This window comes from Thunnus thynnus, chromosome 18 (genome assembly GCF_963924715.1).
Source record: "Thunnus thynnus chromosome 18, fThuThy2.1, whole genome shotgun sequence".
Taxonomy (NCBI): domain Eukaryota; kingdom Metazoa; phylum Chordata; class Actinopteri; order Scombriformes; family Scombridae; genus Thunnus; species Thunnus thynnus.
Window position 1 is genome coordinate 13,218,583 of NC_089534.1, and position 17,497 is coordinate 13,236,079.

The 17,497-nt window shown below is 38.3% G+C and overlaps 3 protein-coding genes across 4 annotated transcripts in view; 1 reads left to right on the top strand and 2 right to left on the bottom strand.

The window, feature by feature from the left end:
• Positions 1 to 1,510: 1,510 nt before the first annotated feature.
• Positions 1,511 to 5,934, bottom strand: fkbp6 (FKBP prolyl isomerase 6). Of its 2 annotated transcripts, none has more exons than XM_067572256.1 (9): positions 5,688 to 5,934; positions 4,388 to 4,505; positions 4,197 to 4,286; positions 3,855 to 4,057; positions 3,611 to 3,730; positions 3,245 to 3,442; positions 2,620 to 2,729; positions 2,185 to 2,289; positions 1,511 to 1,908 (listed from the first exon to the last, which is right to left on the bottom strand). In XM_067572256.1, exons 1-8 carry the CDS (start codon positions 5,760 to 5,762, stop codon positions 2,208 to 2,210), a joined length of 996 nt encoding a protein of 331 aa, XP_067428357.1. In that variant the 5' UTR covers positions 5,763 to 5,934; the 3' UTR covers positions 1,511 to 1,908; positions 2,185 to 2,207. The 2 variants fall into 2 exon arrangements, with proteins under 2 accessions (XP_067428357.1, XP_067428358.1); XM_067572257.1 differs by having other exon boundaries at positions 1,511 to 1,900; positions 2,178 to 2,289.
• A 695-nt stretch (positions 5,935 to 6,629) lies between these two features.
• tmem244 (transmembrane protein 244) lies at positions 6,630 to 12,042 on the bottom strand. The gene is made up of 6 exons (XM_067571990.1): positions 11,532 to 12,042; positions 9,075 to 9,160; positions 8,889 to 8,965; positions 7,951 to 8,076; positions 7,373 to 7,417; positions 6,630 to 7,103 (listed from the first exon to the last, which is right to left on the bottom strand). Exons 1-6 carry the CDS (start codon positions 11,622 to 11,624, stop codon positions 7,006 to 7,008), a joined length of 525 nt encoding a protein of 174 aa, XP_067428091.1. The 5' UTR covers positions 11,625 to 12,042; the 3' UTR covers positions 6,630 to 7,005.
• A 2,835-nt stretch (positions 12,043 to 14,877) lies between these two features.
• tmem200a (transmembrane protein 200A) overlaps positions 14,878 to 17,497 on the top strand; it is a 29,860-nt gene continuing 27,240 nt past the window's right edge. The window contains exon 1 of the mRNA XM_067571989.1: positions 14,878 to 17,336. The gene's annotated coding sequence lies outside the window, so the exon portion shown is untranslated. The remainder of the gene's footprint in view (positions 17,337 to 17,497) is intronic.

The following is a 17,497-nucleotide window of genomic DNA, read 5'->3' on the forward strand; positions in this document are numbered from 1 at the left end:
ACAAGTACCTCAAACCTTGAAAAGCAGCAACTCAAAACTACTCTTTAGAACTTCCATAATATAGATATTATGTCATAGAAAACAAAACCAAATCGCTGGATCATGTCAAACATGAAAGACACATGTAGTGGCACCTGAATGTGGTCTTGATGTATTTTTAAAATAATCCTAGAAATCTGAGCACACACACACTCAAACAACATACAAAGGTCAAGGGGAGTGACACGCATTTAAACAAGTAATATGGTTGCACACACACATCTGCAGTTTTCAAGCACAAATATGTGTCCTAACTCTCTTATTCCTCACCTGAGATGAAGATAGCAGGCGAGTCTGGAGACCATTGTGTCCGTCTGTGTCCAGTCAAACTGTCTTAACACAGAGCCATGACCTACTGGCCATGTGCTTGCAGACGACATAAAAACACTCACACACTGCGCCAAGTAGATTAGCCAGAGAGGTCAATCAGATTGTCCTGCTTCTCCATCTGCCCCTCCCCACTTCTGATCCCTGGTCACCCCACCTTCCCTCCCCTCTCTTCTTTCCAATTACGCAGTCGCTCTTACCTTCCTCCTGCTGTCACACCCTGCCTCCTTCTGACCACTTTAACACTGCAGACATCTGTGTGCTTCGCAGCGGTAGTCGCACAACATGGCAGCCTGTTGTGGTGCATGTTATGAGTGTAGATATTAAGAGAACAGCAGAACTGTTGCAATTGATGAGATGGTAAAATCATGACCGGACCCAATTTAAACAGAAATAAGAATATTATCAAGAAAATACTTAATTTATGGATATCTGCATATTCTAATACTTATTTTGATGGACCAATATCTCACATTCTAGCTGTATTTTGAGTTTTTCTACTGCAGCCCGGCTTTATAATTCAACAACTCAAATGTCATACTTTCTTAAATTGCATCCTGTAACTAAGCAGCTTTCTGTTCTGCAGGCTTGCTCGTGTGTTCCCTCTGGCGTTGTTAGTAGGTACAATGACTAGTGGCTGTTTGGAATAAAATGCGAATGATCACCGAGTACTTCGACACACACCGTCCCCCCCCCAGTCCCCCTCCCAATTTGCTGTTAATCAGATTAAAATTTGTGTTGTCTGTACTGTTCAGACAAACTCAATCAGCAGCAAAACAAGGTCTCAGTCTTTGTATCCTCACCCCTTTACCTGAATACAGAGGGTGCATGAATATAGTCTCTGAAAATATAAAGCATTTGATGCATAATCTGTAAAGAACACTGCCAAAACTGTACTTTGGTGATCACACATCTTCCAAAATGTTCCAAAATTCACACAGTCACTCTTTATAAATAGATATGAAATTATTTATCTGACATAAACTCAACACAAAAAACAACTAGTTCATCCCAAATTATGCAGGAGCAGTAATCTTCTAATGTTAATGAAACAGTAGCTTGTGTCAATATTAAGGAGAATAGTGAGACAAGCACAGCATGTGTTCAAAATCTTCAAATCTATCTACAACAAAGACGAGGTGTCTTAGAAGTCAATGTTTTTTATTTTATTTTTATCACCTCAAGAGTGATCAAACCCCATGATAATATCTAAACACTCCAGTGGAAACAGTATTTATTTAAGGGCATTAAAGGAGGTTTTTGTAAAATTGTTCTTCCATCTGTAATAATTATCAATGTGAGGTGAGCACATCTTCAAACAGAAAACTATTGAGCGACATTATTAACAAAATATTTGACATTAACATTTCAACATGGCAAGAATTTTATAGAAATTAATTCTTTAAAAGGAAATTAACTGTACACCAGTGCAACATTATTCCCTTTTTAACACCAGAAAAAAAAACACAAAAGGCTTAACTATCAGAATTTGCAGAGCTGGAGAGAAATTGTACTGCTGAACCTTGAAATCCGCCTCGTCATCTGCAACACAAGATTGTTTTTATTCATGTGGTCAGTTAATCCGGGTTTTTCTGTTCACATTTAAAGTAAAATAAATATCTACTTTTGTACTGGACGGTTTATCCAACTTAAAACAATCATTTTGTTGATGTTTCAATTGTGTCTACGGCTAAGAATCATGGGAGCTGTAGTTGATTTAATTTTACTGTCCACTACACTAGTATTGAGCTAACCCACATGTGGAACAAGACAAGTAGAAATAAAACCCAGGAGGAATCAGTCAACAGGACTTCTTACCTTTTTTTTTTTTCATGTCATCTTTACATCTTCACAGGTCCCTTCAAACCTTTGAACATCTTTGAGTACATGTCTTTCTGTTTGTCCAAGCTGTCTTTATAGCATCTGGAACATGTAAATGATTCACACACATTAAATATATCTTTAGATTAGCTTGTGGCTAAAGGTAGCACTGTCTCACAACAAATCTGCCACACAAAAATAATAAAATCAAGGCCATTATTCTAAAACCAAAAATATAAATGACAAGACATGCCTAATATATCAATTTGTAGGCTTGTGTGTATGTATGTGCATGTAAAAAGAAAAGTAAAGTTGGAATTATTCTCTTTGCAAGGATGTGATGATTTTTGTAATGGTCACAGATGAATCCTCAGAACCAAACATCCTGACTATTTATTTGAGTATTTATGTGTCAATAAAGGTTCATCTTACATTGCCACTTTCCTCAGAAGGTTGTTAATGTCACTGTCAAAGGGCTTCTTTGCTTGAGCAGTTATGAGGCAGCCCTGGGCACTCTCGTACTCATGCAGCTCCAGATACGCCTGACAGGGACGACATCGGTCTTGAATAACGGACTAATCTTTATTTATAGTTTTGAGAACATGGCAACATATTGATTCTGAAGAAGGCAATGCTGCCCATGGATTTCAAGATGCATTTAGGCTCATACAGAGGTTTAAAGTTAAACAGAATTCATCCTAAAAATACATTGTTTAAATAAATCTGTAAGTGCACAAATGTTCAGTTCATTAAAGCTGATATCTGGCTGACATGTAGCATTTTGAACTATCGGGAGATTGTCTCAGCTCCTGTTGTGGATTGATGATTTGCAAAGGTGAAATTATGGTTTAAGCTCTTAACATAAACTTGAAAATGCTCCAGGGTTTCAACATCTGCGTCTACTCCTACCTGTGTTCATCATCCTCTATTTTTAAACTCCTTGGCAACTTTTGTTTAGAAAGAAAAAAAACAAACCACTTAATCCCAGATACTTCAGAGCCTGTAAGAATTCTTATCTTCCTTTATGAAAAACAAACAAACCAAGGCCCCGTCTGACCTGTCCACAGCGGAAAAGAGCCTTTGTGTTGGCAGCGTCTATCTCCAAGGCTTTGTTGCCGTATTTAAGGGCTTTGTGTGGGCTGTCCAGACGGAGCTCGGTGAGGGAAAGATTCAGATAAAGAGGAAGAAGAGCTATCTTGATCTTCTCCTTTTCTGCATCACTTGGTGTTTCTCTGTTCCCCAGCAACATCAACGCCTGTTGGCCAAGCAAACATTTAATTATGAAATACGGTTTCAAGTTTTCCAGCTTAAAATCTAGTTTCACTCCAAGTAGATTCAGACAAAAAAATGGCATCTGTGTGGCTGGTAAAACTGACTCAAATATAATGAAAAATAAAGGTAATAACAGAGAATACCAGCTAACCTGTTTATAGCGATCTTTGGCGTTGTCATAACGGCTCTGGTTGAAGCAACGGTTGCCAAAGCTGCGTAGTGTGTTGACAACTTCAAGAAGAGTGGACAGAGAAACAGTGTTCTGCTCCTCCTGAACAAAAAGCAGTACATTAGTAAACACTTGCTGTCAAGTGGGAGAACAATTATTTATGTGATCTGTGACCCCCTCAGCGCTCTGTGACAATAACAGGACACGTACTTTACCGCCTACTTACCGGACTCATCGTGATAAAGTCGTCCACTTGGCCCGAGTCGAGGAAGTCGATGATCTGAACCTCATACAGAACCACAGCAGATGAGGGAATGAATGGAGGACAACCCATTTCCCCGTACGCATACTGGGGCTGGAGGAGAAAACGTGAGAACTCTCCTTTCTGCATGGTCAACAGACCCAGCTCCAGTCCAGCCAGAGTCACATCTGTTTAAATGATCATATCAAGAACGAGACAATCAATCATCAATCAGATAACCTCCTGTTATCCACCCAGAATGCCACAATTTTCATAAAGATAACATACAAATTACTGCTGAGTGAATGTGCAAATGCTATTTCTGACCTCTCCCTAACTTCATCATCCGGGGGTACTTGAAGTTAGTGGTGGTTTCAAAAGGGCGGTCTGAATATTCGAGGAAACCTGAGTAATGGACTGTGTAAGAAAAAAGAACAAGGAAGGGTTACGCCTGAACAAAGTAATTAGGGAAATAATAACTGCATCAGGGAGCTTTACAAAGAAACACTTATAACTACTCAATACTGAAGCGTTCTGGGGTACAGGTGGGCCTTCTCCAGGCTGGACCACCTCTTTCAAGATCCCACCATCTCCCAAGACATCATTCATCTGTTGGCGTAGCTGTTCAAACGGACTCTACAACGGCAGGAAAAACCTCAGCATTACCCAAAACTAGGTGACTTATAAGCATTTTCCAGTCCATTAGGTATAAGTGTTTCCATAGCCATTCTCAAGACATGTAGATTAAACTGTATGTACAAAAGAAATGTAGTTTCACATTCGCATAACAACTTATTCTGCTGAAAGATTTGAACTGAAACTAAGACAAAGCTACAGTAGTTACAAACGAGGTGATGAGAAAAGTGCTATAATGTAGTCTCAAAAATGCTTTTGCGTCACAAGATTGATGTTACTGTGATACATGAATTATTGCTTGTACAATAGAGTCTAACTTTCCAATATTTATTTGTCACACATGCTGTAACCTGAGTAGCTTCATGAGACAGTATATTATTAATCTCAACTCCTGATGACTTTGACACTCAAGTTTAAAGAGATAATGTTGTTGTACTGAGTTGTAAAACCAATACCAGTTACCAATTAATACTGACTTACACCAAATTTAACTTCATCTAGATCTGTAATTTACAGGTATGATTCAACTTAAGCCTCACTTAAGTAAACAGGAAGAGAGCTATTACCCATTGACATTGAGTCAGTCGACATTAGTCGATCAACAGAAAATGAATTGACAACTATTTTGATAATTAATGATTTTGTGATACTTTTTTAAAGAAAAAATACTAAATTTCTCTTATTCCAGCTTCTTCAATGTTAGAAAAATTACTATCTTTGCACAAAACAAGATATTTCAGGTTTCATCTTGGCATTTTGGACATGTAGATCGCCAACTTTTAACCATTTTCTAACATTTCATAGATCAAATGACTAACCGGAATCTTTTAATCGAGAAAATTATCGTCAGTTTTAGCCATACAATGTCAGCAAAGCTCAGTGTCTAGCTTTAAAAATACTGACGCTGATTTCTTAAATAAAGTTATTTACTGGAGGAACTTTACTGAATATTTATGAATAGCTAACTTAGCATTTCCCTTTAACTGGCAAACTCGCCTCTGTGTAATACGTGTAAGAACAAAAGCTTTTATTTAAATAAGAAACACATCTGAGGCTGAATATAAAGGGCGGTATGTTTTCTGGACTCATGACTAAGTTAAAATGCAATTAAACAACACAAACATCAGGAACCTTTCTCCAGATTTAGCTAGCTGAGCTAACGTTAACCTCATGTGAACTGACCGGAGTGTTCCTCCTCAGCCGCTCTTCAGTGTGTATCAGCCTCCGGATACTGGATATTAATCCGTTTCCTGACATTTAGCTGGTAGATACGTTTACTACAAATTTCAGGAATTGTTATTTTAGCGTGGGGGAAAAAAAGACGAAAAGTAACTAGTTACTCAGTTTGTTTTGGCGCTCAAGGTTGGGCTGCTTAATTGGGAGTCAGATGACCTTGACCGTAAATTAGACGCAACTGTCGCAGCTCAGAAGTCCACAAATCCGTTTTACAACTGCCATATAGCAACGCAATCAGGAATTCCCCTAATTATTCTTCGTAACTCAGTAAACAAAAACACTCACACATACTTTCCTACTGTTTTCATATCTCCTTGTCAAGACTTTGAGCTTAGGCTATATGACTTTTGTGGAAAAGAGCTAAATGGTTGTTTGGATCTGATATCAAAAAAATTCTCGCCGCTGATATTTCAGCTTATCTGTTTTAGGTTCCACTTTGTCCAGTTTCCTTATAGTTTCAATCAGGGAATCAACACAGTGGCACATACATGCATGCATGAAGAGAGGCAAACACACAAAACAATCATTTTGCAGTATTTAATGTGAATCAAGTTTTTATATAATATATACAACCAGAGTTAAAATCATTATGCATTTGTGTTGTAGATCTGATCATCTCATATAGCACCTACAGATTGAATCCAGTATGAGGATGAGGAGATCAGCTTTGAAGGTTTAGACTCTTCGGAGGAAATGATTTTCTGACCTAATGTAGCACAGATTTCAGACTTCTACTTGCTGTCTGAAAAGGTTATGATTTTCTCTGTCAGACCACTACACTATAAACTCTACAAAAGTATGTGACACATTGAAAATATTACTCTGACATTACAAATGAAAAATAGATGATTTAACTCACCAATGAAGAAATATCAGTCATTAGATTTGTTTTGTTAGTAGTATTTTACAGAATGCTACAGGTGTCATCTCTTCCTACATTTAGCTTACAGTATGTAATGTGCCAAGAAACAATACAAAACAATATTTAACTGTACAGAATATGTTAAAAAAAAAACACTGTTGTTCAATAGACAAAGTTGGGCCATTTGTACAAGGAGGGATCAGACTATTAGTTATTTTACAAAGTTATCTAGTAGACAAAGTGTGTCTTGTGGTTGCTTCAGAGGAAAAATAAATCTTGATAGATATGCTGTGTCATACCCGTGTTAACATGACCTAGCAGTAATATTTTGCAACATTAATCCACTGGGATGTATCTGGATTTGAGGTTTAAGCCAGTTAAAAGCTTTCTTTGTTGTGTTCATTAAAAGTTCTGCAGTTCAGCCGGGTAGACAAAGTTGCTTCTGAAGAGTTTATAGGCCAAGAGTTGTCCTCCAAATATCATCATCACAAGGCCTGAACCTACAGAGAGAGAGAGAGAGATTACATAAATGAGAAAAAGGAATCAATCAAGGGAAGGTTTGGAGGACAGCAGCAGTTGTCCTCATGAAACCTGAATCTGACGGGATGTAGGAATGAGTTGTAGTGAGTCTGGGAACAGGAAGAAGTGAGATCTTGGCCAGATATAGTGAGAAACGGGGAGAAGTGGAGAGTGGAGTGTTCATCTTCAGCAAACGGAATTGGACACAGATGATGAAGAAAGATGAACAAGAAGAAATAACAAATCTTACCCAGAGCCATCCACCAGTGCTCAGCTGACGGGAAATCTGACATCACTGTAGAAATAACAGGAAACTGTGGTTAAAATATTTAAAAAAAACAAAACACCAGCACTTTTCACGGAATTCATAGACTAGATTAATCCATATAAAATCAAGAGGGAAAGATGAATGTCTGGAAGTTGTTTGGGTCCTTGTTTAGCTGTGCTAGCGCCATCATCAGGCCAAGGTCAGGTGAATGTGGTAAATATTAAATGTGCTCAACAGTTGCATGTTAGTATTGTCATCGTGAGCATGTTAGCATGCCAACACTAGGAATTAGCCTTAGGACAATCTCACAGCTGTTAGCTTGGCTGTAGACTCTTGGTCTTGTGTCTTTATTGTGTTGGTTTTGTTTTCAATTTGGTCAGTAGGCTGTGAGAAATCTATATTGGTCCCAAATTGTTGAATTTAAAACAACAACAAATGGATAAAGAGTGTGTCTATACATCTTTGAACTACAGTCACTATATCCAATTACATAACCAGGCGTCCAATCCTATCAGCTGTTCCGCTCCATTGATCCACTTTGTGTGTGTGTGTGTGTTTACCTGCTACAGTCATGGCGACATGCAGCAGTGTGACTGTAATGGCGTAATCCCAAACCCACTCCTCTACAATCCAGGCGAATATCAGCCCTCCCAAAATATAAGTCACTTCTGTGGAAATCACACCAACTAAAGAGAGACAGAGAAAACAACACGTGAAAATTATGTTTACTTGTATTCTGCGTGTAATTATCATATCACCAAAGATGAAGGTTTTTCTTCATATTTTGGTTAGGACATCAGATGTTGTTACAGGTAAGTGTGGAAAAAAACACCATTTTTATCTCTCAGTTTTCCACAGGTCTATAGGTCACAAAACTAAAAAACTATATATCATTGTGCTATAGCAGCTGATTGTTGATTATTTACTGGGGTAGTAGTAGTTGCAGACATTCTTCCACAGTAGAGGAACAGAGCTTTAAAAGCACAGGTGAAAGTAATAAAATTTATGATGGTTCCAGTAAGTCATGCCAGTGAGAGAGCATGCATTATATCACAGCTCTGGAACTGAAACACCGGCTGTAAAAGGACTGCAGTCATCATTTAAGTTATTAGTTACATCTGTATTTTCCTTGCTATGACATGTTGAAATGTTCAACATGTTCAAAAGGCATCTAACAGGTGGACATGAGGGTTTTTAAGTGGGGTGATATGAAGGACAGTCTGTATCAAGGTGGGAACGAACCTAAAAATCACATATTTAATGACTCTTCTCTATTATAAAATCATCCATATTATATAATTTAATTATTAATACACATGTTTTGTACTTGAGAAAACTTGAATCTGCAAAGTAACTAGTCACTTTAACTGTCACATTAATGTAGTGGAGTAAAAAGTATAAAGCATTAAACTGAAATATTGAGGTAACTTCAAGCACCTTAAAGTTTTACTCAATTATATGTACATGTACTTGGTTACATGCAACCACTGCTACTCACCAAGGTATTTGGGGTTCTGCCATGATGGTTGTGTTGTGTAGTCAAATGGCGTCAACAAACTGTTGATCTCATGAACCCTAAAGAAACACCAAAAGATGCTACAGATGTACTCAAACAATAATTTCAATTTCAACACACTCAGTGTCTTTCCAGAAAGTCTCATGTTATGTTTGAGTGTGAGTGTACCTGAGCAGTCCGATGCAAACGCTGACCACAATGTAGTAGAGAGAGTAGAAGCAGATCATGCACATCAACAGATTCTGGAGGACGACCTGAGGATACAGAGACAGAGAAAATGAAACTGTTATATTATACATGCTTACTGATAATTCCCCGTGAGTGTGAGCGCTTTAACTGAAACCTGCTGTGTTTTTAAAAGCTGCATGTTTCCTGTAGTTAAAAGATTTTCTTCCTGAGGGATAATGAGGAATAGATCCCGGCTGACCTTAGACGCACATCAAAGCCCTTAAAAGCTAGTAAGTGGACGTTTGAGCTTAGTTTATTTTGGTACACCCAAAAAGGACAAGAGTGAATATCCATACTCAAATTGTGACAATAATTGATCTCAATTTTACTATATACTGCATCTTACTGTCAGAATGTATGCATTTTATTTTTCCATCATTTGACTGCTGAAAGAAAAGCTAAAATTACAACCTACTTGTGTTCAAACACCAAAATCCAAAATCAAGAGCCACTAATCAATGGGTGGTTGAAATTCTACACCTTTTGGCATTTGAAACATCTTCTATCAATCATCTGCAGATGTTCGGACCAAATAAACAAGGCAATAACAGAGTAACAGAGAAAACAAAACCATAAATACCGAGCTAAACATAAGCCTTTATGTCACTGATTTGAATCTGCGTTGACTAGAAGACTCTATATTTGGAGATATTTTCTTTTTTCCTTTTTGAGGCCGAAAGAAAAGACTCTTACGACAGCAGACATCAGCAGTCAGCCTGCATCGCTTGCTAAAGTCTCCTTTCATATATGAGTAACTGCAGCCTTCACAGGAAATGAATTACAAGACACACCGGGAAGAGAGATAAAAGACCTTTCTCACCGCTGATATTTTGGCTTGTCAAACACAGGTGTAACTAATAATGGGACACATTCCAGTGAGGTGTGCTGGTGTCGAGGCCGTGCACGCTGACTCACTGGCACACATCAGAGGAACGGAGTCATCGTTAATCTTATTGTGATTTTCCTGCTGTGACAAGTCAAACGTCTGGCGTGATACCGCTTTCACTACACTGTCTAAATATACATTTTCCAAAAACTGTTGCACTGGAGTTGATCTTGTTACATGTTTATAATGATACATAGATTGTTAGGGCTGCAATTAATGATTATTTTCTTCATTCAAATTAGATTAGATTTTTATGATTCCTTTTTTAACCATTTTTTACACAATAAAATGTCATAAAATAGTGAGAAATGCTCATCAGAATTGGGGTGATGTCTTCAGTTTTCTCTTTTTGTCTGACCAACAGCCCAAAGCCAAATATATTTAATTTACAAGCTGTAAGATTGAAAAAAAGAAGCAAACTCTCACATTTGAGAGGAAGGAACAAACAGTGTTTGGTATTTTTGCTTGATAAATTACTTACAAACGAAACAAAAGAAAAATCGTTGTCAGTTAATTTCCTCTTCCCGGACTAATCGACTGAATATTTCAGGGCTAATTAAAAGGATCTCTCGGCATTAAATCACCATTAGAGGACATTTTATTTATGATACAGAGGTATAATTGTCTCAGTTTCCTCTTCCTGTGCTTCTTCATTCCTTCTATATCATCATTTCCAGGTTACTTCCATATCAGACATGAATAGCAGTGAGAAATGGAAAGAAAAAAAAGCAAAACAACAAAAAAGTATAGGAATTCACACCTATATGAGGCTTTGAATAGACTAATTTCATTGTGGTCAAACTACGTGGGAACACTGTGGGATTTATTTTAGCCCTATTCAGACAGCCATGAGGATGTGTGTCTGAAAGCTAAAACGTTCAGCTCAAGCTCACACTAATACCCTAAGAGACAGCTAAACAACTCTGCTAACACACCAATTTGTTTGTCTTCTCCAGACTAGCCGGTGCTTTAAAAACTCTCTAGAAATAAGCGTTGAGACTTTAAATTCAACCCTCAACAGTGAGGGTGAGTTTAGGCTGTTCACTCAAAAGCTTGCTTGAAAAGACTCAAAACAACAGTCTAATTGTGACATGATGAGAACACAAACATCACTTAAATGTTGATTATGACTGTAATAAGGGTGCACATCCATAAACTGCAATAAACTGTCTCTTGTACCATAAATATGTGCATAATTAAGCAAAGTAACTTACTTGAAAAAAAAGTAACAAGTTTATACTGTATTGTGTTCATTTAATCCAATATATTATATTATGCTAATATTGTGTAAGAAATACATTATATAAAGTACTCAACTTGCTACCTAACGCTGCCTTCTGTATTATCAATAAAGCTTCAAATAAAAATGTAATCTATAAAAAGTGAAAGTACAATTAGCTCTCTCAGAGGTATCGATAAACACCTTGCTGTGAACTGAGCCTGTTATCTTACAAACAGACCTTAAATCTCTACCATAGCACAGTTTTCTACATCCTACAGGGCTTCCTTACCCAGGTATCACTGGGTGTAGTCTTGAGGGATAACGGTCCATGGCGTTTTATGAGTGTGAATCCACAACAACGACAGCAGTAGTCCAACAACATGAATGGCTGCTGGTCTAAATGAGCGAATGTAGGCTACATGTGTGTATTAGTGTGTGAGAGAGCATGTTGGGTGGTGTGATGGAGGAGGAGGAGGAGGAGAAGGGGGAGAAGGAGGGCTGGATTAGAAGAAATGGGATTACTACTAAGAAGTCTGAGTAAATCCCAAAAGGGATAAAGGTGAAAATACTAGTGTGCACTTTTACATATAAACCAAGAGAAGGAAGTTAGTTTGGCTTAATCGTAAATCCGTTACTTCCCTCTACTCTTTATTCCTTTTTTTCCTTTTCTTACATTGTCTCTTCCTTTCTTTCTACCATGCTTCTTTTTCCTTCTTCCTGTTCTTGTTGTATTTGAGAAAAATTAGAGCACAGAAGAAGAGTACAGAGCAGAAGAAGAATATACAGCAACAGTGGAATTAACCGACTGAGCTTAGCATAATTATACCGCAGTTATACAACACCTTTATGATTCATCCTGAAAGTCCAGCTTTGGAGAAATCTGCAACAAAACAACAAGAAAGACACAATTACAGTCTGTCTGTCAGTTCCTAATATGAACATTAGGTGGCAGCATAGTCTCACAAGCACAGACAGAACAGCTCCACCAATGAAGATCCAGTACAAGATCAAGAGATGATTACAGCAGCTTGCACAGGACTGGCAGCAGCAGATAAGATACTCCCTGTTGCTCCATTCATATGTACAGATACATAATAATGCTGTCCGTCATAAATCATTCTTCTCTATGCTCTGTTTGACTCAGAGATTGTGAGTAAAAACAGAACAAAGAGGGAGAATCTGAAGAGGACAAAGAAACATGAGCAAGAAAAGGGGCAAAATAGAAAAACCAGGTAGTCATGGAGGAATGACGAAGGCTCAAAGTCCCCGTCTCCCTCCTGAAATAGCTAAAGAAACTCTTCATTCACACTGGTCAGCGTCACAGCCTGCGTATGTCTTTGTGTGTGCGGTGAAGCACAGGCACGTGCGCCTTTGTGTGTCAGTGGGGTTGACTTGGCTGCCACGGTAACCTGCATCAGTGTAACCATAGTGATGGAGAGCAGGGGAGTAAGGGGGAGAGAGCAAGGTAGGCGTCATAACTATTCATTCTCCTGTGTGTGTGTGTGTGTGTGTGTGTGTGTTCTGGTACATTTTATTACTCTAAAGCTCACAGAAAACTAATCACACTCACAATAAACACTATTTTTTATATCTATGGATGTTTCTGCAAATGACTCAAAAACAAGAAAAATAGAAATTGTATGTATGCATATTTTTGTTGTTCAAACTTCTGATGATCCAACAGTTTTTCCGTCACACTGACATTACTTGATCACTGTTACTGCAGTAATGAAGACACACACACACACAAAATGATCTTGCATACATTCAATAGCTCAGATTACCAGTTGGCATGTGCACTTAATGCAGGTACTGCGTGAGTGTGTATGTGTAAAGACATCTAAATTGTTACTGGCAGTGAAAATTAGAGGAAATTATGGTAAAACCATGTTCAATACGTGTGTCTTGACCTATAATACCTCAAAAAAAATCAGGAAAGTGAAAGTAATACATTTGACAATTTAGAAACCACAGTTTAAAATCATTTCAGGTGGATTTCATCACACTCATAATTTATTAAAGTCCCCCTCCTCTCAAAAATGTGTCATATTGTTAAATATTGTTCCTTCAGTTGGATGTTTGACCTTCACTTTGCACAGTTTGAGACTAGGAAGCTGTTTTCACATTAGCTGCTGAAGGGGGGGAAAGTTTCTCTGTGTGCGAGGAAAATCTGAGATTAAGGCGTGTGCCTATGACATCATAAATAGTTTGGAGCCAATGGTGGTCCAATATGCATCTTAAACAAGTGTAATGTGGAAACTTGAAGCCTCTTGTGGACATAGACTTTACAGTGAAGTCAGAGACATCTTATGTCCAGCAGTTAAGATTTTAAAATGAAAAACATTTGCATATTCAATATGGTGGAAGGAGGAGACGTCATTTTAAGAGTTTCTATTGAGGTACTTGAAGGTTTTTGTGTTAAAACCATATCAGACACAAATGATCTTGAAGTCTTTTTATATGTCTTAAAACATGTCTGATGCGAACAACAGGCATTTTTATACTATAATACTGGTAACCTCATTTATCAAGTTAAAATGAAACAGTTGCAGGACATTTAGATATCAGTTACCCGTTTTAGGCCTGATATGGCGAGTATGAAAAATAGGACTGATAGAGATAATAAAACAGAGCGCTCTTGTATCTGAAGGGAGTGTTTACACCACCAGGAGTGAGATTAAACAAACTGTGTTGTATCCACAGCAGCGGAGAAATGAACACACTGTATCTCCCCTGTTGTCCTGATCTGTTTTGAATTCTTTGAAAATCAAATCAATATGCAGGGAGGCAGAGACCCTGATGAGAACACTGAGACTCATTGACCTACATGTCAACAAGGCAGAGAGGCTGTAATGAGCATTTATTGTGTGTGTATTTGACGTCACATAAACACACACTCACAGTATGATACTTTATAATTAATTCAAGATATACACAAGGCAATAACAAGAGGGAAAAGAAGGAAGAAGAAAGATGAAAATGATTAAGCTCCAACTATCTTGATAATCAACTGAGTAAGTTTTCAAGCAAAAATGCCAAATATTATCTGGTTCCAGCTTCTCAAATGTGAGGATTTGCTGCTTTTCTCTATTTTATACAATTGTAAATTGAATATCTTGGAGTTTCGAATGGTTTCTTACACAAAACAAGACATTTGATGACATCACCTTGAGTTTCAGGGTTACTATGAAGGTAATTTGTCACTATTATCTGATATTTTATACAACAAATGATTACTCGCGAAAATGATCATGAAAATATTCGTTAGCTGCAGCCTTGAACCATGTCTCCATATTAGGGCTGCAACTAATTATTATTTTAATTTTCAATTAATCTGTCGATTATTTTCTTGATTAATCAGTCATTTCGTCAGTAGGTCTATGAAATGTCAGAAAATGGTGAAAAATGTTGATCACTGTTTTCCAAAGCCCAACGTGCCCGAACCAACAGTTCACAAGCCAAAGATGTTCAGTTTACTATCATTAAGTACTAAAGAAACCAGAATTTTCTCACATTTAAGAAGCTTGAATTAGGGAATTTTAGTTTTTTTTCTTGAAAAATGACTCAAAATGATGTATTGATTATCAAAAATAGTTGGTGATTAATATTCTGTCAATTGACTAATCGATTAATCGACTAAACGTCACAGCTCTGTTCCAGCCGATTCCCCGTTCACTGAGCCTGAGATAACACTACGTGTCTCCAATTGGTTTTCACCAGTCCCCCTGCTTGTCAGTCATCTTTTGATCCATTAAGATATTCTAATTTAAATTATTTTTTTTAAAAATGCTCTAAATGACAAATTCTCTGCTCTCCTGTCTCCTCCTTATACCCCTTATTTGTTTTAACCTCCCCCACTCTACTTCTTCATCTTGTCTCCCTCTGTCCACTATCTCCCTCATTTCCTCTCCTTCTCCTCGCTCTCCAAATTGCCTCTCAATTACAGTTTCCCTTCAATTACCAAACTTTCCACAGCTGCTTAAAATAAAATAAAAAGTCAACACAATTCGGAGAACCCATGATCCCAAGGGGACCTGTAAACAAGAAATGCAACAGTCAACAATGTAAGGCTTTGTTTTTTTCTCTCTCCTTTTCTTACAGACTCTCAGTTCTCACTCTCGTCCTCCTGTTCAGTTATCCTCCACGTCCCTCTATGTTTTCATTTCGATAGCTTAGGGAATGTAAATACAGCAACGGACCGACCACCGCACTACAGTATGACTACAGCATGACTCTCAGCTAGCTGTCGATAGCCTACTTTAGTTTTAGAGCAAGCGTGGGTTTGTGTGTCGACAAGATGAGGGGTTTTTATGGTCTTACAGGCTCCAGATGGCTCCACAAGAGCAGAAAAAGCTGGAAAGTTTATTTATTTAATTGTTAAATTGGATCCCCATGAGTTGCTACCAGGTTAGCAATTATTCTTCCTGGGGTCTACGAAAATGGTGATGTCGGAGGGGTCCATAGGGTTATTTGCAGGGGGAGGGTGTTATAGTAAGGTCAGACGTGTCATGGTCAGGTTTGAGGTCAAGAACGGCATCTAAAGAATGTCTTAATGATTGTTTATAAGTATGCATGCAATGTGTGTTTGTGCACAATTTCAGCTGTGTTTTTCTGCCCTCAGGGTGTTTGATTTCTCTCCAACATAATCTCAGCCATCTGAACAAATAAGTCTTTCTCTCTCTCACGCACACACACACACATATATACATAGTTTAGTGTTCAAAATATCTGTCCAAATGTCTGTCTTACATTCTCTTCAACTCACCCCAGCTGCTGTATTTTCATTGAACCACTTCCAGCATGTAAATACAGGAAATGACACACATGCCAACATCTGCAACGTTTTTGCTGCCCTCTCTTACAGTTTGGAAACAGAAAAGCTGAAAACTTCCAACAATCCAGAGTTAAGTGTGTAACCTTCACCTCTGGGCATCTAATGACTATCTATATTACAGCTGGCTGACACACAAATGCACTTTCTCTGCTTGCTTTTATGGCAGCAGGAATGTTGTATTTTCTAGGCTTTGTGTGCTGATCCTGTATTCAGACTCCCGCTGCTTATCGCTCAGAAAGGGATACATTATTTAAATAGAAGCGTTTTAACATCACAAGCTGGGTTGCGCATCAACAAGGCTTCTTCCTCTGTCTTTCTTCAGAGCCAATCATCCCCTTGTCATCTGCGCTCTACACAGGCAGGCAAAGCATGGCACAGTGCCTTGTTCCCCTCTATAAACACACACACACACAACTATCCTCCCAGTGCACGTACAAACCATTCACCCTCATCTCTCTCTCTCTCTCTCTCTCCATCTCTCTCACTCTCTCCTCACACACACACACACACTCACACACCTCTGAGAAAGCCTCTCGCATTCCCACAAGCGTAGAAGCGCTTTGGAAGAATTGGACGCAGCTGCTGTTTCTCTCTCCAGCTCAGAGGAATAAAAACACGCTTTACTCGCTGGTTTAAAACATTAACTGTTTTTCTTGAAACTCGTAAGATTCTCCGCTGTGCTTTAGTTATTTTTTTGGCTCTTTTTTTTGACGTGAAATCAAGTTTTTTTGTCGATGCGAAAACCGGGATAGCGAGAGTTTTACGCATCGAGTCTGCCAGGAAGGACATCACATCAGCGGCTTTTGTGGTATTTTTATTCTTTCCAAGGAAACAAGGAATATTTTTTTCCCCACTTGGGAATTACAAGCAGCGAGTTTACGACTTTAAATAGCCGGAATCTGTTTTAAGGATTTTCCTGTTTTCAGTCGTAATTAGGAGCGTGTTTTCACCGCCCTCGTTGTCCTGAGCGCACGTACTCTCCATATGGCACGAAACGTGTTCCGTGCTGAATAAAGTAACCAAATTAGACACTTCGCCCCGATTTGATCCGGACAAATTGTATTGACCTTGGATGTAGTAAAGACTGTGTCCCTGCATGGGAGCTTAACTGTCTCCTGTCATCTTCATTTTCTCCGACATGGCATTTAATTGGAAGTAGCCTTTAAAGTGGAAGATGGCTTTTACTTTCCCCCAGGTTGCAGCCTGATCCACCTTCACGCCTAATGGCACACTGACAGTGAAAACTCGGCTTTTGTAAAGGTAAGAACTGAGCTGTGTTTGACCTCTCCAACTCTAAACACTCCCCATGAAACTAATTCGAGTCGACAGCTCTACAGTCTATCTTTTTATTATCATCCATGTTTAATGACGTTTGGTTAAATATTGGATGAAAAGGGAAGTTTTTTAACAAGAACCATCAG

What these genes read in the sequence shown, in the direction of transcription:
- tmem244 (XM_067571990.1), bottom strand. Translation starts at nt 11,624, where the DNA reads ATGTTGTTGGACTACTGCTGTCGTTGTTGTGGATTCACACTCATAAAA. An exon ending in CTACACCCAGTGATACCTGG is followed by an intron (nt 9,161 to 11,531) that starts GTAAGGAAGCCC and finishes CTGTATCCTCAG; the next exon opens with GTCGTCCTCCAGAATCTGTT. An exon ending in TGTCGCCATGACTGTAGCAG is followed by an intron (nt 7,418 to 7,950) that starts GTAAACACACAC and finishes TTATTTCTACAG; the next exon opens with TGATGTCAGATTTCCCGTCA.
- fkbp6 (XM_067572256.1), bottom strand. Translation starts at nt 5,762, where the DNA reads ATGTCAGGAAACGGATTAATATCCAGTATCCGGAGGCTGATACACACT. An exon ending in GATGATGAAGTTAGGGAGAG is followed by an intron (nt 4,058 to 4,196) that starts GTCAGAAATAGC and finishes TCATTTAAACAG; the next exon opens with ATGTGACTCTGGCTGGACTG. An exon ending in CTCTTTTCCGCTGTGGACAG is followed by an intron (nt 2,730 to 3,244) that starts GTCAGACGGGGC and finishes CGTCCCTGTCAG; the next exon opens with GCGTATCTGGAGCTGCATGA.